This window comes from Orbicella franksi, chromosome 9 (assembly GCF_964199315.1).
Source record: "Orbicella franksi chromosome 9, jaOrbFran1.1, whole genome shotgun sequence".
In the NCBI taxonomy this organism is placed as follows: Eukaryota; Metazoa; Cnidaria; class Anthozoa; order Scleractinia; family Merulinidae; genus Orbicella; species Orbicella franksi.
The window spans coordinates 6,172,419-6,198,717 of record NC_138153.1 but is presented as its reverse complement, the minus strand read 5'-3'; the positions used below and the strand labels follow the sequence as shown (position 1 = coordinate 6,198,717).

Sequence of the window (26,299 nt, the reverse complement as noted above, 5' to 3'; positions counted from 1 at the left end):
GGCTGAAAACCTCCTGATCTATAAAATATCAACAGAAAAGAAAACGTAATTAAATTAATTCACTTTTGGACTGAATGCGATCATTGTCTTTTCAAAGTTTCCGTTTTTGTTGGTTGATTGGTTGGTTGGTTCGCAGGTGTTTCTTGGATTGATCAGATTCGTTCCCAGTTGTTCCTGAGAAGGATTCGCATAAGACTGCCATGGAAGTGCCCTTTGCAATCGTTAAATAATATCCTTGGAACAAAATAGATTTCAGAAATGGAGAGCGCGTAACGAATTTAGCAAGCCTGCAATTTTTGAGATCATTGATGTTAAAATAAAAATTCGTATGTCGGTTTTAAAGTTTAAGAAACTAATAATATTGATTTGAAAAATGTGCTTAACGTATTCGCATAGCGTTCTTCAACGCACTGGTAGAGGTGAATGCTTTCATCTCGGCCAGTTGCACGAAATGTTTTATTTTCTCGTCCCTCGCAGGATAGGTTGATTGAAAAAAAAACCCCGTTATTTACCCTCGGCAATGTTCTTAGCACAAGTGCTATTGGGCCGAGCAAACAACTGAAACAAGTAATTCAAATTGAATATAACATTAATTCCCATATGCATGTTTACACAGCAGTAACCCTAAAACGGACGAAGAGAATGCCCTTTAAGGTTAGTTGCTTGTCATTGCATTTCAAAAGGTTTCTCAACGAGATTTATTTGCGGTTGGTGGCCAAATTAATTTTTCAGCAATGCGAAGTCGAAAATCACCGCCATTAAGATCGTACCCAAAACGTGCGTAAATGGTACTTAAATGGGATAAATGAGAATGTGCACTTACTCGGCAAGTGGTTCAGTGCTGATTTAACCCTTTGTATACCAGGCGTTTGAACAGATTTGTTGTCGATATGAGCTGTAGATGATACTTGTTTCATGAGAGAATTAGCTGTGACGAATGAGCACTCTACGCTGATACGCCAAGTTACTATCGATCAGCATATATTGTTTGTTGGAAAATAAATTGTCGCTAACATACACCAAGTGAAACCTTTTGAGATCACCTGTCCACGGTTAAAAAAAGAATACACCCATTGGCAGAGAAGCAACAAAGCGACTTGATTCTAGCATTTAGATGTGCTAAGCTGTCTTTATTCCAGGTTATAACAGAGTGGAAATTGCGCACAGATCTTCCCAAAACGGTGCGAATGAAAACAAAAAATAAAAAACTAAATTTCCTCTGCTTGACAATTGGGACAATTTCGATGTCTAAACATTGTTTTATGGTGTTGCTATGCTAGTTTTGTTTCCGAGAGTCTTCCTGCTCTAAATTCTCGACAAAAACGCGAGCCGCGAAATTTAAGCGACTGTATTTCGTCCGAGTTTTCTTAGGACCATGCAAGGTACTGGAATATTTTACGCATATTACAATATCTTTTTGCTTGGAAGGATTTCCATCCAGAAACTGTTGAGTGGTTTAACAATTGGGAAGGCCAAGGACTCAATTTCCGCACCATTTGCAGAAACAACATCTTGGCGATTCTCCCACATCACCCCGCAGCTGTAGCGAAATACATATTTCCTACTTTCATCGTTCTATCTCAAAAGAAAACAAAATTCAATAGATACCAATCATGCAACGCTTTCGAGTGGTATACATGGAATATTTCGCTCTCACTTGTATTTTCCTGGTATACAAGCTCGCCCATTTTCATTTTATACCATGCCATAGAAAGTATGTGGGGGCCCGATGGCCTCATGGTTAGTGCATTCGCCTCTGGATCAAGTGGTACGGGTTCGGGTTCGGTTCGGACGGGGGACAATAGGGAACTTAGGTGACCACGACGGCGACGCCGAGGACAACGTCGATTAAAAAAATGAACCTATATTTTACGTACGAATCTCGCGATACTCTAAAGTCGTTTACTTTGTTCGTCACTGTCAAAACTTCACGAAACTGAATCTGGGACACAACGATAAATTTGAAATAAAAATTTCAAAAATTAGCCGTCGTGGTTCACGTTCTCCAGACAACGCAGAATTTGGTCATTTCACGTTGTTGTTTTGTAGAGGACGGCAGAGAAATGTACCAAGAATTATAGGGAGTTTAAGAAAACCACGACGGCAACGGCAACGGGAACTTCGCTAAACAAAAGATTTAATGGGCAGAACAATGGCTGTGTACGTGCGTCAGAAATACTCCTAGTTGCTTCATACTATAGAAACCGGAGAAAAGCGCCGACCAGATGGGCTATTTGGCTCGCATGTAGACTTTACCTTTTTACCCTGGTAGAAAATATAGCCTCTTTGAGGGATTCAGGTAGCTGGTTGCAGCGCGAACAAACGGCGGAGCGAAATAAAGGAGACAAAGGCTTGCTGCGAGGAGCGAACGAACGCCTGTAATGTCGGGCAAGACACTGTACTCTCACAGTGTCTCTTCGCCTTGGTCTACATAAATGGGAGACGGCGAATTTCATGCTAGGGGGTAACGCAGGCCTACGATGGAATAGCAATTTTATCCAAGCGGAGTAGAAATACTCCTAGTCGCTAAATGCTACGGAACCCGGGATAAGCTCCGGCTGTGTGGACCTGTGTGGCCTACTTGGTCTGCAGACTTCACCTTCTTGGATCTTCTTGGCCTACAGGGTAAAAGGTTAAGTGTCTCATAGACACCGTTGCTTATCCGAGTTCAGTAGCATAGAGCGATTAGGAATATACCTGGATGCGGTGCTAGTCTTTCGCATGGTTGCCCATTGAATATAACTGACCTGTACCCGCCATTTATACACCTGAATGGAGAGAAACGCTGTGCTCAAGACACAACACAATCCAGCCTTCATCTTTACCAAAGGCGAGCTTATTAAATGTCTTCTATAGTCAAAACCAGACCCTCACAGCATACTTTTTCACCCTTTTCACTTCTTTATAAGTACTTTTTATTTGTATTGCATACATTTATAACTCAAAAGGTTTTTGAGAAAACTGTCATCCAAAAATTACGTGTGGAAAGAGATCACTGCACACTATTCTTTACACAACGTTGGACGGAGACTGTCCGTGTTTGTGCTGTTCAATTGCATTGCCCGCGGGCATGCAAGTCTGTTTCTCTATTCATAACTAGTTATGTAAGGAAAGGGCTAAGCCCGAAACATTTGGTTAACCAGCAATTATTTGACACTTTCAAGTGCCATTTGAGCCTCTTATTGAATTTAACTGTATTAACTGTGTCACGCATCTTATGAGTTTTTTGCTCATTCCTATGAGAAGTTATTATTTATACGGCTGTTTGCATTGCCGCTTCCAGAACTGAACAAACGTTTCCTTAGAAATTCGCGAAAGTCCTTCATTTGGACAAAGTAAATTATGACATCTGTTACACAGTTGAGATATGCGATACTTCCACTGCCATAGCGAGTTATGAAATCAGTTGAAAAGTCTCGGTTTGGTTGAGCTATCAGAGTGCTCACTATCACATAACCGAGGAAAAAACAATAAGTAATGATAAAGGTGAGCGTAATGGCAATAAGAACAGAAATTCCTCTAATCCTAACTGACCTCATCTTAGCCTTGAAGGCATTGTTCAGCGGACCATTGCCAACGTTCCTGTTTCCTCTGACCCACACTGTTTTCATCAAGCAGATGTTGATGTAAGTTATAAGTATACCCGGGAGAAGATACTGTACTGGAAAAACCACGAGTATTATTCTGAATGGGTAGAAATTCTGGTCGTTCCTGCACATGACAGTAAAATGAGTGTCATTAAGATCCACTCTTATGCCGTCATATGCAGCTGCCGGAAACAACATGAAAAATAATCCGAAAACCCACGCAAAAATGATCATTTTTTGCACTGTGGCGGCACTGAAAGTGCGTGGATTTGCACGAGTTGATAAGTACTTTTCGAGACTTATGACGACCAGATTATTGATTGTAATGGCAGGAAATACGAAGTTGAGATATCGAACCAGCTTGCAAGGCCAACCGCTTTGGAACACATCAAATAAAATCTGAACGCATAAAAAGGGAAGCGAAACTGCACAAGAAAGTATGTCTGACAGAGACATGCTTCTTACATACAAATTAAAATTTTTCATAAAACGGCTTTTTTGGATTGGATTTGCTTTTGGCTTTTTCCAAAGAAAGTAAAGTAGCAGACAGTTACCGAAGAATCCTAGGCAACCAATGGTAGAATAAAGTGCACAAAGAGTCCATTTTGAAGTGGCATCAACTGGTGTGAATAGGTAGATCCGATTCAGTCGTGGGGTGCTGTCATGTAAATGTGATGAATTGTTTCCAGAGACATTGGAAACCAACGACGATGTTTCACGATCGTCATTCATGGCTGAAAACCTCCTGATCTATAAAATATCAACGGGAAAGAAAACGTAAATAATTTTAATTTACTTTTGGACTAAATGCGATCAGTCGTTTTTCTGAGAAGCAGACGAAGAAGTTGCCCTTTGAGGGACACTATCACCAGGGTCCGCGGAGACCATTTCAAAGTGGTAAGACTAAAAATTCTGCCCAAGACAAACAATTATCAGGGGTCACTGTTCCACCGATAACGCCTACCAAGACCTTGATTATTCTGGGTATCACAAAAACCGAATCTAGTAATTGTTTTATTACACATTAAACGAAAAAAAAAAAATAGAAGTCATGTTTTGCTTCTTCACTGACGGTAAGCAACACAAAGTGCGCGAACTTGACATGATTATTCTTAGAAATCATGCACCGCGGTCATACAAGACATGGTTGCCCGTGACCTTAAGTGCCCTTGACATGATTATTGTATAATCTGCAGCTAGATGACGTCATAGGCGCTGATTTCGAAAATTCATTGTACGCTTTCGGCCAATCACAAAAGTGATAGTGAGTCCAATGTACCTTTAAAGTGTCTACACCATAAAATCTCTGATTCTCTCATTTGAAAGGCCACATCAAAAATGGAAGTTCTCCGTAGAAATCCCTCGACTCGAACCAAAGATGAACTTTCTATGATTTCTTTTGAATTCTACAAGTTTTTCTTCTCAGCTCTCGATACCAGCCTTGAACAGCCTTTCGTTTCGGAACATCGTATTGAGCCATCATGAAAGAAATCTCTATGTACGCACGGCCGTGCGTATATAACATGACGTACGCAGTTTCAATTTAGCTGCAAAATTTCCGTCGAGTTTAGTGCAAGTTCCTTTTACAAGGGGTTCGATATACGCACGCTAAACATGAACCAATTCTTTAACCTTTAATCCTCTAAAGCCGACCAAATCACGTGAAGAATTTAAATTGTATCATGAAGAAATCCATAAAACAATAAGTTGACACAAGAAATTTAAAACAATTTATAAAATGCACAAGGAGTATTGGGCAAATCAAATTTTCAGCAATGCAAGGTCGAAAACCGCCGCGATTTGATGATATCGTGCGTAAAGCGTGCCTAAAACGTGTTTAAAACGTATCTCAACTTCTTACGGGATAAACAAGAATGTGCACTTACGCGGCAAGTGGTCCAGTGTAGTTTAACGCAACTGCCAGTGAGCGGATTCGTTGTCGATATGAGCAGTAGAGCAGTATGCGTAGATGATAGAATTAGCTGTAACGAAAGAACACTCTGCCCTGAAACACTAAATTATCGATTGTTTGTTAGAAAAGAAGCTGTCGCAAAAACACACCAAGTGAGTGTCTCGCCTTCAGCGAAGCCTTTAGAAATCACGGCCTGTTCAGGGTCAATAAGAGAAACTTTCCCATTGGCAGAGAAGCGACTTGATTCCGGTACGTATTTAGACGTCCTACGTTAAGCTGGCTTTGTTTTAAGGTTGTAACAGTGCGGAAATTAAATTGCGCACAGTCCTTTGTTAAAATGAATCAGTTTCCAAAACGGTGCGACACTGATAAAGAAAAGAAATCAGTTCTGATTTCTAAACATTGTTTTATTTTGTTCAGATGCTAATTTTGTTTTTCCGTCACCATGATTTACGCTGAGAAATTAAAGCGACTGCACGTATTTCGCCTTTCCTTGGATGATGCATGGTTTGCGATATTTAATACCTTTTGGCTTGAAAAAATTCAGTTCCATCGAGCAATTGCCGAAACTGTTGAGTGTTTAAATTACTGGGCGGACCAAGGACTAGATTTCCGCGCCATTAACTGAAATTCAACAGCTTGGCGATTCTCCCTTATCACCCCGCAGCTGTAGCGAAATACGTGTTTCCTACTTTTGTTGTTCTATCTCAAAGGAAAACAAAATTCAAAATATACCAGTCATGCAACACTTTCGAGTGGTATACCGCGGTGGAATATTCCACTTTCACTTGTGTTTTCTTAGTTTACACACTCGCCTTTTTTTTTCTTATTTTATGCCATGCCATAGAAAATTCAGTGGCTAACACAATCCATGCAGCGCAGGATGGGAAGGTTGGGTGTACAACGAGTAAACAACTGCTTTCCTGCATTCTGATTGGCTGTTTCTATGGCATGGTCAGTGTAAACTAAGAGAAACCGTGTTTTAATCAGTGATATCACAATTAAGTGCCAATATTAGACGCGCTCTGATTGGTTTAAACAGAGTGCATTACGGACTAGGTAGGTGAAAAACAGTTAAAATGGAAAACTTTTTTTGTCACGAAAGTGCCAACCGTTGCTGTGGGCGAAGTTTCGGGCTTAACCCTTCTTCAGGTCGATAACTTTTATATAAATGTGTTTTTTTTTTGTTACAAAGCGCGGAGAGCTCTATAAACATTTATCATGAGAGTTCTGTGATATATAAAAATGAAATCACTAGATATTTCAATTCGTTGACACTCTCACTTCAATGGGACAATGCACAGTGCTATTGACGTCTCGGTTCTAATTTCCTTCTCTTTTGGACCTACGAAAGCAATCTTTAAATTTCCGTCTCTCTGTCTTAGTTTCAATAAAAAAAAATTATATTCGGGAAAACCACTCAGGACCGATGGCCCCCTAACTTATTATTTTTGCGGACTCTCCAGCTTTTATTTTTTAATAAACTGAGTAATGTAGCTTTATATTTACCGGTTTAAGTTCTTCTTTGCCTTTGACTTGCACCGTTAGAGACAAACCAGTCTGCTCGCTTGTGGTAGTGGGAAATCCGGCTAGGGTCTTCATATGACTTTGAATGTCTCCTTAAATAAAAGCTAATAAATAAGCAACAGAAGCAATCAGGGACGAGCTTCCGTCAGTGAACCAGGAGCCATAATCGGGGACGGAGACCGTAATCGCGCGCCATTTCAAGTATTGGGGTTGTCCCCATGTTATGGGACAATAATTCTATTTTTAGAACAAATTACGCCATCACCTGCGGCACACGCGCGTACATGCTGCGAGGATTTTTGCGGATGTCGCGCGGGGGAAATGGCGTCCGAAATTCCCCAAATGTTTCACGTTTTTGCCCCACAACTCAACGCGTTTACGTCTGTTGGAATTTTGCTTAAGTATTTTCGTCGTAAGCTGCTCCAGTTTGAGTGAAGTAAGACAGCGTCGAATTTAGGTATGTTCCGCTGTAAGCTTATATATATCGCTGACCAAGTTGTGTTCCGACTGATGCTTCTTTTACATGAGTTGTACATTACTCCACTTTAAATTTCACATATGTTGAAGATTAACAGCTTTTCCATTACACAGCAAAAAACTAGCTGGATATATTTAGATATAGCAGAGCTTCAGGACTTCATAGTTTCATAGCTCCTCTTGCCACACGCTTGCGAGGAATTTGTCAGTCTATCGCGACCGAAAAGTAAAACACAATAATTGCTAGTTTGAGTTTCGCTTGAATTGTAAGCAACGCTTGATGTTTCATCGAGGCTTAATAACTGTACGTCCGTAGATACTGCTCAGTTTTATTCGTGTAAAAATCCAGTAAATTCTCTGTTGTCGATGAATGAGAGCGCCTGCCGATGCGTGTTTTGTACAGTCACTAAACATGACAAATTGTACTGCCGCCGCACTTTCGTGTGGAAGCGTACATCGAACTCAAACAATAGCTCTATAGTTTTTAAATACGATTAAGATGGATAAATGTTTGAGAACATATTAAAAGCTAAGCTGAAAATATGTGAATAAAGCAGAAATAATCAGCAAAGTTACGATGACGCTTTCTTTAATCAACTTGGAATAACGATTTCGATTTTGTTGATCGAGTTATCAAAACTCCTTGTCTATTTTCATTTTCGCAGTGTAAAACTTCACTATGCTTATGTTGAAGAAACACACATGACGTTAGCAGCCTTTTTTGCATTCGTGAAATTTGTTGCAGCATCTCAGCACAAAAGATAACGAAAGAAATCTTTGTCAAGATTTGTTGACAATTGAAAACACCGACTCGGACTTGAAAGCGCACGAGCTGCACTATGCAATTGAGCTAATTGTACGCGTCAAACTTTCCTTTCAAACACCTTTGCAAACTCACCAAACAAGCAGAGACAATAAGAAACCATCAAAACAGGTTTTGGTCATGATTAAACATTGTCTGAGAAACTCACAAATTAACTCGATACCAGAGTAGAGAGTTTTCTTGCTATATTCTTAAGCATACGCGTAAGCTTACAACTAGCGTGAGCAGATCTTATTATTTATTCCCAGCGCGAGATTGAAGTCTTGTTTTCGACCCTGAAAAACCCACCTTTTCCGTTAGCTCAGAGCATAAAACTACATATAAGCGCCCTGGTTCGTATTCCCTGCCTTATTCCCTGCCATCGCTGTGAAAAATACGCAAGAGAATCTCTCAACTCTCACCATTTGATCACGCAACGTGACAACATCCACGCGAGAGCCCCTGACATGTGCATGAATCCGCGCGGACATATGACGTCAGGATGGCGCAATTTGTTCTAAAAATAGAAAAACTGTCCCATATCATAGGTGCGCGCGAATCCCGAGACTTACGGTCTCCGTCCCCGATTATGGCTCCTGAGTGAACCACATGGTTACTTCGAGTCTGGGGACAAGCCACCCTATTACCCATAATGCTTCGAAAAGAATACTCACGTGCTTGAGTTGAAAACGAGGCTGATTTCACCCCGCCATCTTGAATTTCAATTCGACCTTACCTTCCGTTGAAATAATGTGTTAGTTTTTCCCTTTCTTTACCTTACCTGTGCGAAATTTTGTCGCCCTCATGGACTCTGGAGAGGAAGCTATTTGTGAGGAGTATGAATCGTCCCTCGAAGACTTAACATTTAATTCTAAACCACTCATAAATGTACTCACAATGTTGGCGGAGGAAAACAGTCAGTTTGCTAAAAGTATCACAAAGCTTATTGCAAATCGTATCTACCAGGTGTGTATTATTTCAGCGATTTACTTTCTTCGTCCATGCTAAATGATCAGCCAATCGATATTCCACAAAACGGCTACACTTTCAAATTGACGGTCTTTGATCAACAGGAGTTACTTATTGTAGTTAGTGTTAGGGTTGTGAAACTAAACTTTCGGTGTATTTTGCCGACTTTACAGTACATGCCGACTTTTAAGGGACGTCAAGTATAAACGAAATGCTGTCTTGACAGTTTATTTTGTTAGCAGTATGGAAAACAAAGCTGCATTTGACGTAGCATTTAGCATTTGCTATAAAGAGCAAATTTAGTGGTTCAACTGAAAGGCAACTGTTTATATTATTTCTGTTGAGTTCTGGTATAAATCTACTAGCGTTCTATCATGAATGTGGTTCTCTGATGGGCTATGCTACTCGCTATCTTTTCTGTGGTAGGTAGTGAATATGGTAGCCTAGCAGTGTGTGGTTGTTAACAAAATGGGGCTGCTTCTTTAATTTGCATCTTCATAGTGTCTGTCAAAGTGTTTTAGATAAAGTTTTGAATGACTATTAGATTTGTGCTAAAACAATGATTGTGTGTAATTTTCCCCATGTTTTTCATTAACAATTAGATTCTTTGCTTTCAATTTCTGTGATAGTTGTCTCAGGCTGCACCCTTAGTAACTACCATGCGATGGAAATCCGGAGCTCACAGTAATTATTTAATTGTTGTTTAGAAACATGGGGAAACAAGAAGATCTGTTAGATCTTATAACCGCGCTTTTAAAATTTAACTGTTTTCTTAGTACTACAGTCGCAACGCAGTGCATATTCCAAAGCAATCTTTGATGATTCATTGATTACTGTAGACATCACAGCACTTGATCAACATAAACTCTATTATCGCACCATCAGTCGTAGCCGTTGTGACATCTCCGATGACGTAATAGTCTTAATCTGGAAGTTTCTTCGGGATATGTATGGGCATGAAGATACGAACACTATTACAAAGCGCTTTCTTTCTTTAAAGTCACGATTAAATTTAATTGTTTTTTTCCCTTGAGTTAAGGGTTAGCAAAGAAGTCACACGAGTCACATAATTCAAGAATTGCGTTATCCACGGCTATCTTTAGTACGGTGGTTATTTCCCTATCAATGACGTAATCTTTTCACGTTCTGACACGTTCTTTGCTTGGCTTGCAAATATTTAATTTTCTTTCCGATCTATGGACTCGCTGCGATGAAACAGTCAAAGGATTTACTTCATTTGCCTAAAACCGCAAGAAATACTCGCAAAATTACAAATAAATTAATGACCGTCGCTTCTGCCGAAATAAACTTGCAAAGTAAACACGATCTTATTTGTCACGTAGCGAAAGTGAAAGCTGCAACGTCAGCACATTCCATGGCTGACGTAATACCTTTTTTCAGCGAATTTATTATTCCCTTTAAATCCAACGCTTTGATAAAGCGAAAAGAAAATATATTTTACCCACAAAAAAGAAAACAATATCCGTAAAATTGTCCGTGTGTTTATGTTTTAACAGCTTCTGGCGGAAAAACATCACACGTTGCGTGACTCAAAGTTTGGCCGAGCGGAGGTCTGCGTCTGGTCACCGACAAAAAAAAAAAAAATGAATAAATAAACCACGGGTAAACCTAGAACCGCGCTCGGCCCATGGCCGCGTGGTTAAATATTGAGTATTAGAGGTACAACGTTTAGTGCACACTTTCTGATAGGATGTTCTCTAAATCATGTTGTGCATTGTGTTACGCTGGGATGATGCTATATGCATATTGTTGCAACAATTATATTACTGTTCCTTTCAATAACACACAAACTCACCCTGAACAATAATGATAATATTATTGCATACTTTGCTGCCATCAGTCATTTTACAGACCTCAGGTAACAGATGTACACTTTAGTAGGTTCTAAAGGCCTTGTGATTGGTAGATATTGATCCATTTTGTTTGTTCCTTTTTTCAAGGTTCAAATGATTGTTGCAATTACGATTTACAAAAACCAAAAATGCAGTCATTACATAGGTTTTAAGCTTCAGAGAATGCATGTTATTTGAAAGGAGCATTTATGTTACCTGGTTCAAAAATTGCTAGTTACATGTAGCTTGTGTAACATCGCCTTAGGAAATGTGTTGGCTCAGTAGACCACTGCAAACTAATGCTGTTTTGATAAATATAGATTACTCTCTTTGATGAACAGTTATACAGGTATATCTATTTGATGGGTATGTCACATTCCCCAAGAATACCCACTGCAAACTGAATTGTGAATGTTGTGTTTTTTAGGCCAGAAAGAGTTAATGTTGAGTGTTTTCTTCCATGTTCTGTAGTATGAATGATTTTGGAAACATTTACTGTATAGTGCTTGTGTAATAACGTAGTATTGTTGTTTTCTGACAGGTTCCACAGCAATCCAAACTGCCATCCCTTTACCTGCTGGACTCCATTGTTAAGAATGTTGGGGGAGAGTACCTACATCTTGTTGCACAAATCATGGAAAAGACGTTCACTTGTGTATTTGAAAAGGTATTTGCTAAGAGTTTCATAAATGTTTTGAGGATACCACTATCATAAAACAAGCCCTATTTTAAACTTGGATCAAAGGGGTTTCCTTGGAAGCAATGTTTTTTCTTGATAATACATACAAGTTGTAGTTTAACCTTAAACTTAGATCAGAATGTTTTCAAACTATGACATGTTCCAGAACTATTGCTATATTCAAGCCAATTTAAAAATATTTTGATATAAGTTTCGTTATAAGCCTGGTGGTTTCTTTTGGAGGTCTTCTTGCCGCTTTTTCAGTATTGTTAATATCTTTTGTTATTATTTACGTGGCAAATAAATGAAGATGATGATAAAGATAACACATTTGTCCAACTACAAATTGTCACTCCTCAGTCATGCAAAACTGAAAATAATATATACAACTGTAGTTGGACTTGACATTATATTGAAGACGACCATTAAGGAAAGAAATCTTTCCATTTTATCTTTATTTATAGGCTGATGATAAGACTCGTCGTGATCTGTTCAAGTTACGGAGCACCTGGTCACAGTATTTTCCAGCAAAAATCTTGCATGATTTGGATGTTGCTGTGAACAAGCATGACCCCGGCTGGCCCATTTCTCCTGCTCCTCCACCAAGCCCTTCCATTCACATCAACCCCAAGTTTCTGAAAAAGGTACTGTTGCAAGGCTGCATGTATCTAAGATCACCTTTTTCATTATTACATTCAGAAAACACTTTTTAGTGTTGGAAATAACAGTTATTGGACATTGTCCGACTAATTTTGTGAAATTGTCCGATTAGTTTTGCATTGTGGGCAGACAGTACAATGTACGACCAAGCACCAAAATGACGTACAACTAGGCACATTTGTTTCTCCTGTTATATAACTTTTATTAAATTTAATGACATATCCTGCTGTGCTAGTTTGGGAACCTAACCCTACAGTACAAGCCCAATTGGTTTAATTTTTATTGGGTTTCCTTGCCATTTATCTATATATTCACTTTTTCTATTTAATTAAAAATTGTTAATACATTTATGTAAATGTAATGGCAAGTAAAGTATAACACAATGCAACACATCAAATGTCAAATGCTATAAGGGATCAGTTCTGTGACTGATAGCTGATGCTTTTTTCAGCCTTGTCTTGTGTTTGGTAGAACCTTACATGTAATTATACAGTGGTCATGTCTGTAGCCTGTGTGAGAGACATAGTGGCCTAATGGCCGCCGCACACTAGCTGATTTTTTGTCAGCCTACAAAAAATCTTCACCTGTCGGCTAGTGTGCGGTGAATTCAGACAAGTTTACGACAAGATTGGGGCTTATCGGGCAATATCTGACAGTGCTAGATCTCAAAACGTCTTGTCAGGTCTTGTCGTCTAGTGTGTGGTGGACCAAGACAACTTGTCGGGGCTTGCGCTTGCCTCAACTAATTAGGAAATCTCATGAGAGTTGTGTTGGTGGAATTGATTTTGGATGACTTGGCCCTAAGCCTCAACACGGTTAGTTGCGACAAAAAATCGGCTAGTGTGCGGCAAGCTGATGGCCCGACAAATTTTAACCCGATTTGATCCCGACAAAAAAATTTGCAGTTCTACGACAAAAAATCGGCTAGTGTGCGGCACTCTTAGTAGTTAGCATGCTGGGCTTTGACCAATCAGGGTTCAAACCCTGGCTGGAGTCATTGTGTCAAGTCCTTACATGCATGATGACAAGACACCTTGCTCTTGCAGTACCACTCTTTACCCGGGTGTATAAATTGGTACTGATGAAATTAATTAAATGCTGTTTGTAATCTGAAATGGACTAGTCCTTACCATCCCATCAAGGGGGAGTAGCAATTCTCCTAGTTGCGTCAATTCCACAGAATCCAGGATAAGCTCAAGGGTATTGGACACTGATTTTGATTTTGCCTGATTTTGCAATATGAAAGTTAACACATCACAGTGTGTTACCAAAGATTCTAGTACATGTATATTAACATGTACATTCTTAAACAACACAGGCAGAAAACACTGGGACAGTGGCCTCATTAACGGCAGGGATATCAACACCTCAAGAGCACAAGGTAGTGGAGGATCACCAACAACGTCTGCTTGAGCTTGAGCGATTACAGCAGGAGCAGCTGAAGCTGACTGAACTGGAGATCCAGGAGCATCAAATGAAGAGGGATCTTTTGCTCAAGAAACAGCAGCAAGAACGACGACTCCTTCTTCAGCAGCAACAGCAGCATATACTTCACTTGCGACTGAAGCCAGAAGATGAAGACTCTCCACTGTCTAATGGGGTGTGAAATTCTGCTGTGTACTATTAAGTTTTAAAAGTTGTGTTGTATGTTGGTCCATTCAGAATTTCTTGTGTGATCATCTTCCCCATGCCTTGTTACTTTGTTTAATGATTATTGTTATCAAGGAGCAAAGAAAAATTAATGAACACTGTACACTGTATATCTACTCAGTTGCCTGAAAGACAAGTTGGAGCCATTTCAAACTAGACCAAATTCCGGCATGTATTTCATTGGTCTTACTTATCTGGCAACTAAAAAGTCCAAAACATTTCTTGTGTGTTAAAAACATTTGCACTCTCTGTTCCTTGGGTGGGTTTGTCCATACATATACACCTTCATTTACACATTGTGATACCTTGTCGATGAGTCAAGATGAAGAACTACATGTAACTAACATTTAATGCCTGATTTTAGAAAAATTGGATGCACATGTACAGTGTAAGCAAGCCATTTCAAATAGTGACTCTTTCCAGTTGTAACTCTTGCTCATGTAGGATAAATAGGAAATGCGCAGTTCCAGAAAATATCCATACTCCCCCCACAGAAGGGATTGGAATTTCCTGGGCAGTGGGGGTGGGGTTCTATGAGACCAAAAATTTAAAGAAATGTATGAAGCTTAACTGGAATTTCCTTAGGGGTGGGGAGGTGTTAGAAAAAATCCCTTCCATGGGGGAGGTATGGATATTTTCTGGAACTACACAATCCTGTGAACAGTGTCAGTATGATTCTTGTCCATTATTTATAAGGAATGACGGTACAATGGAATGATTGATTACATTCAATTTTTCTCTTCTGGCAGCCTTCCAGCTCACCAGGTCGTGTGCCGGTGTCAACCAAAGCAGAGTCTACTGAGAGTGTTCAGGCAACATCTAACAGTCGAGATCCACGTCTTCGTCAGCAAGGACCCGATCATATCCAAGAACCTCTGGAAATAAGGAAACCTGTTATAGCCCAAGAAAGGAAGCTGATTGATGCCCAAGGAAGTCTACCTGTAAATGCTACTCATGGGTGCATTCCGTCTGCCATGCCAGAAATCCAGTTAAAGCAGACATCAGGCAGACCACCAGATCATCTTATTGATCCTTCACAACCTGACTTGGAAGCTCCCCAAACCCAAGAGATCAGAAGTCTTCAACACATGACTCAGGTGCAGAATCCTGTAGAAAGTGTCAGTAGAACTCATCTAGATAGGGAAGTCACAGGCAGCCCAAAGTATGGTGATTTGCAAAGACCATCAAAACCTAAACATAACCATAAAAGACGAAATTCTGGTGACTGGCCTAGTCTGTCACCAAATCACGAGGACAGGCCAGATGAAGCTCCAAAGACACAAGTTTTGAGAGGAAGAGGACGGAGAGGTAGACGAAGATCTGCAGAAAAGCAACGAGAGAGAGGAAAGGGTGAGAGGGGCAGAGGTCGTGCCCGTGAACCAATGAAAAGAAGCAGAGATAATGACAATGAACAATTTCAAAGTGCTGAATTCCAAAATGATCAAAGATTTGGAAGAAGGCCTGAACAAAGGGACCCCAGACATCCAGTTATCATTGACAGACAAGTTGAAGATATTCCTCTTTTTAGGGATGATTGGAAGAGTGATAAAAAAAAAAGAATGGAAAATTTTGTGCCACACGATGAGCATCTGTTAAATCCAGACAAATGGCAGCGGGAATCCTCAGAATTTGTTCGAGGGATTGATCAATCTAGGCTGGGAATGGCTGTACCAGAGAGGCCACCCCCTAGAGAAAGACCACTGGCTAGAGACTTCAGAAGTGACGAAACTCCAATGCATGTCCGTGATGAATTTGTAAGGGCAGGAAGCCCAGGAATGCATGAAAATAGATCAAGGGGAAGTGGACCTGAGAGGAGAAGAGTTGAAAAAGCAGAACAATTTGAACCACGTCTTACTGGGCCAGAAATGCGGCCAGATCCAGACTTCCGATTAAGAGAAGAAACACAAAGTAGGGTTCGTAACCATCCTCCAAGTTCTTTTCATGATGATCCTAGGGACCAACCTGTTGGGGAACCTCTGCCAAAGAAACCAAGACCTTTGCTCACTGATGTTGAGATTAGTGAACTGCGGAACAGAAAGGGTGCATCTCCCAATACCGGAACAATGACACCACCACAGATTCTCCAAGAAGGCTTTGTTGACCACCCTTTTGACCGACCGATGAGGGAACCCATAGATGTCCCTCCTCATCTTCTCCATAGTGATCACCCATTTGCCCGTGATCATGGCTTCCACCAGAACCTTGGTCCCCCAGGTCCTGGTATGCCAGAGGAATTTAGACCTCATACTCCTCCCATGCAGCAAGGCCCTGGAGAGTGGACTCCTGATTTTGAAATCCCACGCGAGCTCATGTTAGATCGCCAGAGTGAGATCATGATACAGGTAGGTAGACTGTAAAAGAGTTTAGACGGCACACTACAGTGAATTGTTCAAACTCCCCTTCCCATATACATTTACATGATTTGCACTGGTCTTGAAAAGTCCTAGAACGTGAACTCAAGACCCCAGTGATTGCAGGGTTACTTTCGATACTACATACTTACATAACAAACACTCAACTCCACATCATCAAAATCAACTTTCTGAGACTTCAGCTACAGTTACATGTACAATCAAAGTGTTGCTTTTTGTCCTGGAGACTCAAGTACTCAGGGACTTGTCAACAAAATTAGAGGACTGCTGGAGGAAATTCAAGAATTCCACAAGTACATGTAAAAAGGTCTAAAATTTTGCATTTTGAGTCCCCCCTTCCAAATCAAGTGTAAAATATTTTTTACATGTGATTTGGAGGAAAGTAAGTTCTTGAATACTGCTGAATTGTCCTTTTAAAGTCTTTCAATGGTTGTTGGAAAAAAAAATTAGAGATTGTTTAATGTGTGTATGAACCATGATTAGTATAGGTAATCATACAGTTTCGAGTTCAGTTTGGAATTAATTTGCATGATTGAGTTTTTCAAAAAGCTGAAATTGCATGAGCTGCTTTGGCAAGTGCAAAATTTTTCACCTTTTTGAAAAACTCACAAGTGCAAATTAGTTCCAAATTGAACAAGTAAAACCGTATGATTAGTTATTAATAATATAAAAATGAAAAAATTTGCGTGGAGGAAGTGCCGGAAGATCTTTCTTGAAGCCATTTTAAAAATTTTTTCATTCGCCATTTTTTTCAAAGTTTCCTCACAAAATTTTCGTTATCATTTTATGTGATATCATTGGCTTAGAAAATTTCCTATTGTCTTTCAGCCAATTATAATCCATAATTACAATGTGTAATTTGCACTGGTGTTACGCTTGAACTGCACTGCTCTCAACCAATCAGAATCGAGTAATTTTTTCATGTATATTATTATTATACCCTGTACAACCACCTTTACCTTTTGTTACATTTATGTAGTTAGAATGGAGAAAATGTTCCAGATTTGTTAGTAGACTGAGATGCAAAGAAAAGACAAAGATTCAACAATTACTGTACAATGCTACATGTACATGTACACAGCAGTAGTGTGCTCTTGTGAAGTCAGCATTGGGTATTTTGTCTTCTCAGGCTGAAAGACGTCTTCAAGCAGGTGACCTGACTGCTGAGCAACATCATGATTTGGTAGATAAACTTCAACAATTGTATGCACTTCAGCGGAATCCTGAACCAATGAGGCTACCTCCACAGGAGGCCAGGATTCTGCCACATCTGCAGCATCAGCCTAGACACAAGATGCCGTCCAGGATGGAGGAACCTCCATTCAGACCAGGTGAAAGACCAAATTTACATGTATATCAACTTGTCTGAATTGTAATGTTAATTTGGACACTCTGTGACTAAGTAAAATGAATTAAACTCATTTGCAGTAGATGAGTGAGGGGAAAGGTGCCTGTAAGCCTGGTAGAGCCAGGTCCATTGAGCCGAGTGTGCAGGGTAACCATGGCAACCCTTTGAGCGGCAACCGTGGGGCACCATCACACTGAAATGTATCAGTGGAAGTAAAATACTTACATGTACCCTGTACTTACCTGGGCGAGGGAAGGACTGGGAACAAAGCCTTTGAAAGCAATGTGAAATGTTCCACAATATGAGCGAAATAGCCTGACTTCAACAGGAGAGCTGTAAATTTACCAATGTATGTGTTATACCTCTACATGAACACAGTTGATTCATTTATGTCTTCAACAGGAAGGCAACTGGTTTTCACAGGCAGGTAAACATTTTGAACTGAACTTCTCTATAAAATCTTTCCTCTATCTGGTCAAACCAAGCAGTCAAAATTGTCCTCACAGCTGGTGAATTTGCCCGTGCTGGCCCTTATTGAAACCCCTCTGAACATTTGCTATTGCTATTTTCCATTCAGGGGGACCAATAGACATGCAAGGACCTCCTACAGATGTGGGCCCTGGGAGACCAATGCTGCCAAGGTTTGATGATCCTTCAGAGCACCCTAGAATTCCACGCAGAGGTGCTATGGAACCTATAGGTCCCATGAAGAGGAATGATGGCCCCAGATTCATAACCAATGAGCCTGAAATGAGAAGACTTAATGAGGACTTCAGAGGGCCACCAATAGAACATGATCTTGGTAGAGCTATGCCAATGGGAGCCCCTCCTATGATAGCTGATAGGCCATTCGAGGGCAATCCAAGGCTGGAAGGTGGTCCAAATCCTGGTTTTGTGCATGGAAGACCTCAGGAGGAGATTCCAAGACACCCTTCCAGTCGTGAACCTGGTTCAGGATCACTCGTTACACCAAGTACACCACCAAGACAGGACAAAGGTATGTAAACACTGTAAAAACATACATACTTTGTAATGCAAGACTGCAGCATGCACTGCAATGAAATATTCTGACTAAGTGAGATACATGTAGAGGTCAGAGCACCTGTGTTTGTGTTTCAAATGTCATAAGGTTATTTTCCTCATCCGTCTCTAAAGTAATGTTTTTGTTCCAAGTAACAAAACAATTGTCCTCTGCTGCTGTTTACAAGGCTAAAAAAATTAAACATTAAATGGAAAACGGAATGTTTGATTAATTAAGTCATCTTCAGGGTGAAAGACCATCTGCTACATGTATATTTTGTACAATATTGCTCAGAAACATTCAGTTTTCCTTATAATTTTTAACATTTAAGCCTTGTAAATACCATCTTAAATTATGGACAACAAACTTCTGGTTGATGATTTTATTTATTTGCATCACTGGTCTGCTTGTTAATTGTATGGAGAAATTGGAAGTAAACTACCATGCTGTAATAATTAGGAATGAAAGGGCTACTTTTTAGTCACTTTGACAGCTTATCATTTAGCACTGCTTATTCTTAAGGTTACAAATGTACAAACAGAAGATGCTATAAACTAGAAATACAGTTACATCAAGTACATATCTTTTATTGATAGAGATATGATTTAATTGGTGCCCTGCAGTTAAACTGGTAATTAGTGATGATAATGATGATAATGATGACTTGATGTAAAACTTGAGTGGTTCTTATTTTCACTACTCTGTGAGCCAGCGACTTTTTGGCCTCCATCAAGTCTCTGTCCCAAAAAACAATCTGTCTTTATATTTTGGTAGGTCCAGAAACCCCTCACACACCAAACACCATGATGGAAAAGAAAGCTGTAGATGATCTCTTCCGCAAGCTGATGCAAGTGGGGATCATTAAGGTGACCCCTGAACCTGGCAATGCGTCTCCACGACATGTACCTTCACAAGGACCCCCTCAGCCTGAGATTCAAAAGCCCCAACCTCTTCCTGCCGGGCCTGTTTCTATACCAGGTCTTGCTCTATCAGCCGCGGCAGTCCCCCAGAAAGAACTTCCAAAAGAAGAAAAACCAATCCCCTTGATAAAACTTGTTCCAGAGGAACTGAAAAGGTAACTTTATTGCGCTCTATACATTGTACATGTGTATTGTATCCTTTCTCAGGTCAATCAACCACGTGGCTTTGAAGATAGGGTAACATATCACTTCAACTTTAACTGTCATTGTATCCCACAGGCGTCACGATGGTGTGATTAGCAGTCTGTATGATGGAACGCAGTGTTCATCCTGTGGACTGCGGTTCCCCGGAGAAGCTGCAAAGATCTACCGTGAACACTTGGACTGGCATTTCCGTAAGAACCGTCGAGAGAAGGACGGCAGAAGAGTGGCACACAGACAGTGGTTTTACACTGTCAAGGACTGGCTGAATTACGAGGAGATTTCTGATCCAGAGGAGAGAGGTACGGTTCAGCCATCTTTGGTTTTGTTTTTCCTCTAATGTTCCAACGGTGGCTCAACTTTGCACTGCAATAAGTTATTGTTCCCCTCATACATGTACATGTACATAGCAGTTTTTAGGGATACATCTTGCTCAAAAGCAAATCCCCACTCGTGTGTTTTTTTGTTTTGCTGCCCTTCTCCTCGGAGATAACTCGTAAAGAGTTTGTTTGATTGTAGAGAAACTGTTAACGTCGCTTAACTCTCGCTACCAGACGTGAGTCAGTTTTGTAATATAGGCAGTGTTAAATCTGTGTATGAAACTCTAGTGTGTGGAAGAAATTGAGCAATACTTTCATGTGCTAATGATAGTTGTAAAAAGTAGTTTCATTCAGTAGTTAAAACTCTTGTTTGCAACCATTTAGTTGAGGCTGTTGAGCCGGAAAGTACATTTCAACAGAGGAATATTTTTGTTTTCTTGTTCATACAGCTCGAAGCTCCTTCTTTGATGTTAATATGGGGGCAGTGGATTCTCCTGTTCCTCTGAAGGAGAGTAAGGAAGCAGTCGGAGAGGGCAGCTGTCCTGTGCTTAGTGGTGACACTGAAGCTGAAGCGGTAAGGGTGATCTGTTAACTCTCATTGCTAGGCAACCTTTTAATCTTGACATGTGTTAAGCCACATCCTCGTACTTTGTTTAGGAATGTGACATTTGTTGCGAGAAGTTTGAGCAGTTCTGGGAGGAGACTAACGAAGAGTGGCATTATAAGGCAGCTGTGCGCATTGATGGCAAGGCAAGTTTCTATCTACACACTGCACTTTTGCTAGTTTAAAGTGTCTTGATTGTTTTTGAGATCGGATAATGAGGTGCTTGTTAAAGCATTTGACAATATAGATTAAAAGTATTGTCAATCGACGTTTCGATGCATCAAGCATCATCCTCAAGATTGAGGTTGTTATTGCCTTTGACATTAGCATTAACGACCTCAGTCTTGAGAATGATGCTTGATGCATCGAAACGTCGATTGACAATACTTTTAATCTATCTTTATTGTTTTTGTACTGAGAATTACATTTGTATTGCAGACTTACCATTACCTTTGCTATCAAGATGTTAAAGAGGTGAGTTAGTGCTATCATTCTTTTTTACAGTAATTGCTGTTTCATTGTGTCTTGGCACGATTTTTGTCATTGTAAAGGTTTATCATTACTCCTGCAATGTAAAGAAAAATCCTCTTTTCCTGTGTGCTTCCTCCTCTGCTATGTTTCCCTTGTTACTATTTTTGCAACTCTCTCGTAAACAGACTAGTAGTAAATGTGAGATTGTCGGGTTTTCTAAATTAAACTACTCGAAGGTATAAATCAAAGTTTGTGTTTGTACCCCGTTAGATCGCGCGCTTGACAGATAGTGTTCACTTTCATAACAGTCAGGGCTTGACACTAACTTTTTACATCACTTTCCTCTTTGGAAAGTAGATTTCAAAATTTACTTTACATCTCAAAATTTTACTTTCCAAAATGGAGTGCGTTATCGTAGCTGCTAATTGAAATAGGCTCATTTTTTTGCGAGTTCCTTCGCCATACATATCTGCCATAGGCCGGAGGAGGAATGCAAACTGGTGGTTTCGATTGCATCACACCACGTGTATACTCGGCAGCTTTCTCGGTACTCCAGTGTGGTGGTGGTGGATCAGTAAATACCAGAATGAACTCGTCCTTTTGAAGACGGCAAATCATTGTCGCGTGGTCATTTGTATCATTTGATATTTTTTGTACACACGTAAGAATTTTAGTGTAAAAGTTACCATCAAGCATAACCCAAAATTTACTTCTCAGATTAGGTAGGGGTAAGTATTTTGGTTCATTTTCGATTGCTTTACTTTAAGAAGCAAATTTACTTTCCAATTGAAAGCGGGTAAGTGTTAGTGTCGAGCCCTGATAACATACCTTTTGAATCTTCCAGTGCATTGCTTTGAACCAATATGTGTATATTTACGTTTTTGCCTTGCTCTCCCGCTGTCTGTTCTCTCCAATACTGAGTTGTAGATATGGTTTTAGTAACATTAAATACCGTATTGACGTTTAATTGTCTTGCTAATTCTTACATATGTCTGGTGCATATGCTGAACTGGACAGAGATTGTTTGGTATGCAGCTGATGCAGCAGCAGTAGCAGCACAAGTCTCTAAAGATCTGCGAGACTCTCCTACCTAACGTATTTCTGCGTTGTTTTTCCCTTTTTCTTTGTTTTGAGTATGGTGCGATTGTGGTTTTTGCTTGTTTTGCTTTGTTTTGCTTCCAACTTGTGCTATACAGAACCAAGTGCATACAGAAGAAGATGATAATGACGAGGACGAGAAAGAGGAGGAGAAAATGGGCGTAGATGTGGAAGAAAAATCGCCAGAAGAGGGTGAAGCCAAAACAGAGGTCAAAGACGAGGGAGTTAACGAGGATGAACCGGAGATTCCGGCAACGAAGGAGGCGAGCGAAATCAAACCGTTAGAAGAAGAAAAAAAGACTGATAAATCAGATGCAGAGTCTTCCGACAAAGACTCGTGTAAGGTAGAGCGCGTGCTTAGTGTGTCTAGTAATGCTATTGACAATAAAGAAAATGAAACAAAGGGTGATGATAAATAGTCACTCTGTTGCGGGGCATTGCCGTGATCGTTCCGTCCGTCAATAGCCTGTTCAAACTGCCACTAACGATCAAACTCCGGCAAAATCACATAGGTTATTCTGTTGTTTATCAATCAACCTCCCTTGTCCGTCACTGATTTTTTTTTTTTTTTGGTGAGCTCAACTTGGTAGCATAATATTTTATTCCTGGCTTGGGACACTGACTGAGTGGTTCGAGTTGATCGTGATCTGGCTTGATTTGAATTTTTGGGAGAAAAATGAGTGAAATGAATGTCATAGATTTAATTGGTTATTGTATTATAAATGTGCGCCTTCCGAAATGTTTTAGTTTTAGTTCCCTTTTTCTTGCTTAACAATCGAAAACCTCGTAAGGTTTCGCTGATTGCCTTGGACCAATTTCTTTGATCCCTTTGAAGCGATTCTTGCGCGCCTCGACAGCTTTAGCAACACTACTTTTATCGCGGAACGCCCATGATCAGAAATATTCGAAATCGATCAAGAGTTCGTGGTCTTTCGGATAGAATGAAAGCAGTTTGATCAGGAGTCCTTGAGCGTACTCAAGGATGAGAAAATCCCTGAAAGGGATAATTATCCATTAGCAGTGTGAACTACTGCTCCGATGTACAATCCCTCGAAACAGAGGAAATAAAGAAATTCACAACTTGTATTGAAGTGTGATTTTATTATAGAGTAACATTAAACTCTCTGAAAATAAGTAATGAAGATCGAAGTTTTCTCTACAAGGAAAGTTCATAGAGTTGTAATTGGTCTACACTTGCTACGTGAACTCGTGAAATGTTTTCAAACAAGATGTGATGCAGGCACAAACGGTACATATAGCTTGCGAGTTCTACGTGCTCGTGCAAGGAACACATGCATTTTCCACGCGCGTAGGCTCTAACTTAGTGCGCTGTATCTGCCCCTACCTCGCTCTGCAGACTACAGACTTAGCCACTTTTACGCGTTAAACCTTGTTTTAGAACATGAACTTTGCTGTAACGATTTTCCAGTATTTGATGGATCCTTATGTACACTTGACCTCGATGCAATGAAGAATAAAACATTTTGAACGCAATTTGTTGTTTTTTTGTTATAAACTTACTGTTAGCTTCTACTTTCTCGAAACGTCTCCTTATGGAGTATCCATCACAAAGGATTCTACTTTATCTCGGAATTTAGTGGCAGATCGATGTTCTCGATGCATTGAATAAAACATTCCGAACGCAATTTGTTGGTTTTTTGTTATAAACTTGCTGTTAGCTTCTACTTTCTCGAAACGTCTCCTTATGGAGTATCCATCACAAAGGATTCTTTTTTATCTAGGAATTTAGTGGCAGATCGATGTTCTCGATGCATTGAATAAAACATTCCGAACGCAATTTTTTTCATGGTTGTTACAGGTCAAGAAATGGTCAGGGAAAAGAAAAATTCTTCAAGGTCAGAGAAAAGTCAGGGAAATTTCTTTTGAATCAGGAAAAATTGATGATATTTTGAAGAAAAGTCGGGGAAATTTGAAATATTTTAACACGGCTGAGTTAATACCATTGAAGGCTGGAAGAAACAATTGGGTTCACTGGGATCTCGACGATATTTTTCGTCAATGAAGAAGAAAAAATTGTTGAAAACACATTAGCCTTTAAGTGAACGAGTAGAAAGGAAAGCCGTAAGTTGAGGCTAGAAGCCGCAACTAGATCTGACATTGTGTATTTATTTGATCTGCGGAATCTTATTTTTATCAGGGAAAAGTCAGGGAATTTTGAAAAGTGATGCCTGTGGCAACTATGTTGTTGGTCATCTCTGTGTTTGTCATCTCACGTTAGTTTCCATTTTCTTGAAACTTTTCTCTTTCCACAACAAAGGACTCGAAGGAAACGGTAACCCGATTCAGTTGAAACGAGAACAGTCTGCAGTCTGCATTTTACCTTTGATCTGCAATCTGCATTTTATATAATTACCCTCAGTCTGCATTTTATCTGGCCGGTCCGCAGTCTGCGTTTTACACTCACCGCAATTTGAGCAAAAGTTAGCGCAGCACTGATACAGGGACCACGGAGAGGGAGGGGCTGGTAGGGCTATAGCCTTGCCACTTTTTTGCTTGGGTTGGTTATTTAGGGCTATAGATGACATGGTGATGGATAACCTATGAATTTTACCACTTGAAAGTAACAACAGCGGAACAGTGACCCCTGATGCTTGTTTCATCTTAGCCAGATTTTGTAGCCTTGCCACTTCAAAATTGCCTCTACGATCCTGGTGGCACTGTCCCTTCATAAAGGGCAACTTCTTCGTCCCGTTTTTTTTTTTTTTTTTTTTGCAAATTTGGGTGAGGTGCTGTGTAAACATGGGTATCAATCAGCCTATCCTACGCAGCAGGCGAAAATAAGAGAGTGTCGCATGACTAGCCGAGATGAAAGCGAGTCGCCTCTACGAACAGTATTTTTAGTCTAAAGAATTTTCTTAATTTCTTAATTAACTTTAAAACTGATCATGAAAAATGGCAATCTTACTAATTTCGTCTCGCGCTTTCCATTTCTGAAATTGATTTTGATCAAAGGATATTATTTCATGATTGTAAAAGCCACCTGTATAATGGCAGTCTTATCCGAACTCGGGATCGACAGGTCTAGGTTTAAGCCATGTCCGGGGTCCTTGTGTTGTGTCTTGAGCGAGACACTACCCTGACAGCGTTTCTCTCCATTCAGGTACAGATGGCGGCTACAGGTCAGTTATATTCAGTGGGTAATTACGCGATGGACGTGCACGGCATCCAGGCTTATTCAAAGTCGTTCTATGCTGCTGAACTCGGACGGCACCGCAACGGTGTCTCTGATCGGGGACACTTAGCCGAGCAGACTGAACCTTTTACCCTGTGGGCCAGGAAGGTAACGGCTGCGTCGAGCCAAGTAGACCATACAGGTCCACAAAGCCGGAGCCTATCCCAGTCTCCGTAGCATTAAGCGACCGGTTTTATTTCTACTCCGCCCCTGGATAAAATTACTAGTCCATCCCAGGCCCGCGTGCCCCCCAGCATGAAATTCGCCGGTTCCAATTCATAGACCAAGGCGAAGAGAGACACTGTAAGAGTAAAGTGTCTTGCTTAGGAACACAACGCGATGACACATTTACATTTATTTACATTACATTTTAGGCGTTCGTTTGCTCCTCGCAACAAGCTTCTGTCTCCTTTACTTCGCTATTCGTTTTTTTTACGCTGCGCACCAACTAACTGAACACCTCGAAGAGGCTATATTTTTTATCAGGATAAAAAGGTAGTCTACATGTGAGCTAAGTGGCCCATCAGGCCGGCGCTTTTCTCCGGTTTCTGTAGGATGAAGCAACTAGGAGTATTTCTACTCCCGTCTGGAAGAGATGCTAGTCCATCGTAGGGTTACCCCCAGGATACAATTCG

The 26,299-nt window shown here is 40.3% G+C and overlaps 2 protein-coding genes across 2 annotated transcripts; one reads left to right on the top strand and one right to left on the bottom strand.

Moving 5' to 3' along the window:
• Positions 1-3,236: 3,236 nt before the first annotated feature.
• On the bottom strand, positions 3,237-4,451 carry LOC145497497 (putative neuropeptide Y receptor type 6). The gene has a single exon (XM_081477306.1). The coding sequence runs from the start codon at positions 4,317-4,319 to the stop codon at positions 3,237-3,239; it is 1,083 nt and encodes a 360-aa protein (XP_081333432.1). The 5' UTR covers positions 4,320-4,451.
• Positions 4,452-8,910: 4,459 nt separating this feature from the next.
• On the top strand, positions 8,911-23,960 carry LOC145496463 (pre-mRNA cleavage complex 2 protein Pcf11-like). Its single transcript, XM_081476127.1, has 13 exons — positions 8,911-9,271; positions 11,669-11,794; positions 12,271-12,450; positions 13,785-14,066; positions 14,866-16,458; positions 17,618-17,819; positions 18,414-18,833; positions 19,632-19,932; positions 20,057-20,280; positions 20,748-20,872; positions 20,956-21,048; positions 21,341-21,376; positions 22,570-23,960. The coding sequence occupies exons 1-13, from the start codon at positions 9,110-9,112 to the stop codon at positions 22,888-22,890; spliced, it is 4,065 nt and encodes a 1,354-aa protein (XP_081332253.1). The 5' UTR covers positions 8,911-9,109; the 3' UTR covers positions 22,891-23,960.
• Positions 23,961-26,299: the final 2,339 nt, after the last annotated feature.

Excerpts from the sequence above, each read along its gene's own strand:
- LOC145497497 (XM_081477306.1), bottom strand. The coding sequence starts at position 4,319 with ATGAATGACGATCGTGAAACATCGTCGTTGGTTTCCAATGTCTCTGGA.
- LOC145496463 (XM_081476127.1), top strand. The coding sequence starts at position 9,110 with ATGGACTCTGGAGAGGAAGCTATTTGTGAGGAGTATGAATCGTCCCTC. Across the intron at positions 20,281-20,747 it reads TTCTGATCCAGAGGAGAGAG|CTCGAAGCTCCTTCTTTGAT; the intron begins GTACGGTTCAGC and ends TTGTTCATACAG. Across the intron at positions 21,377-22,569 it reads GCTATCAAGATGTTAAAGAG|AACCAAGTGCATACAGAAGA; the intron begins GTGAGTTAGTGC and ends TGTGCTATACAG.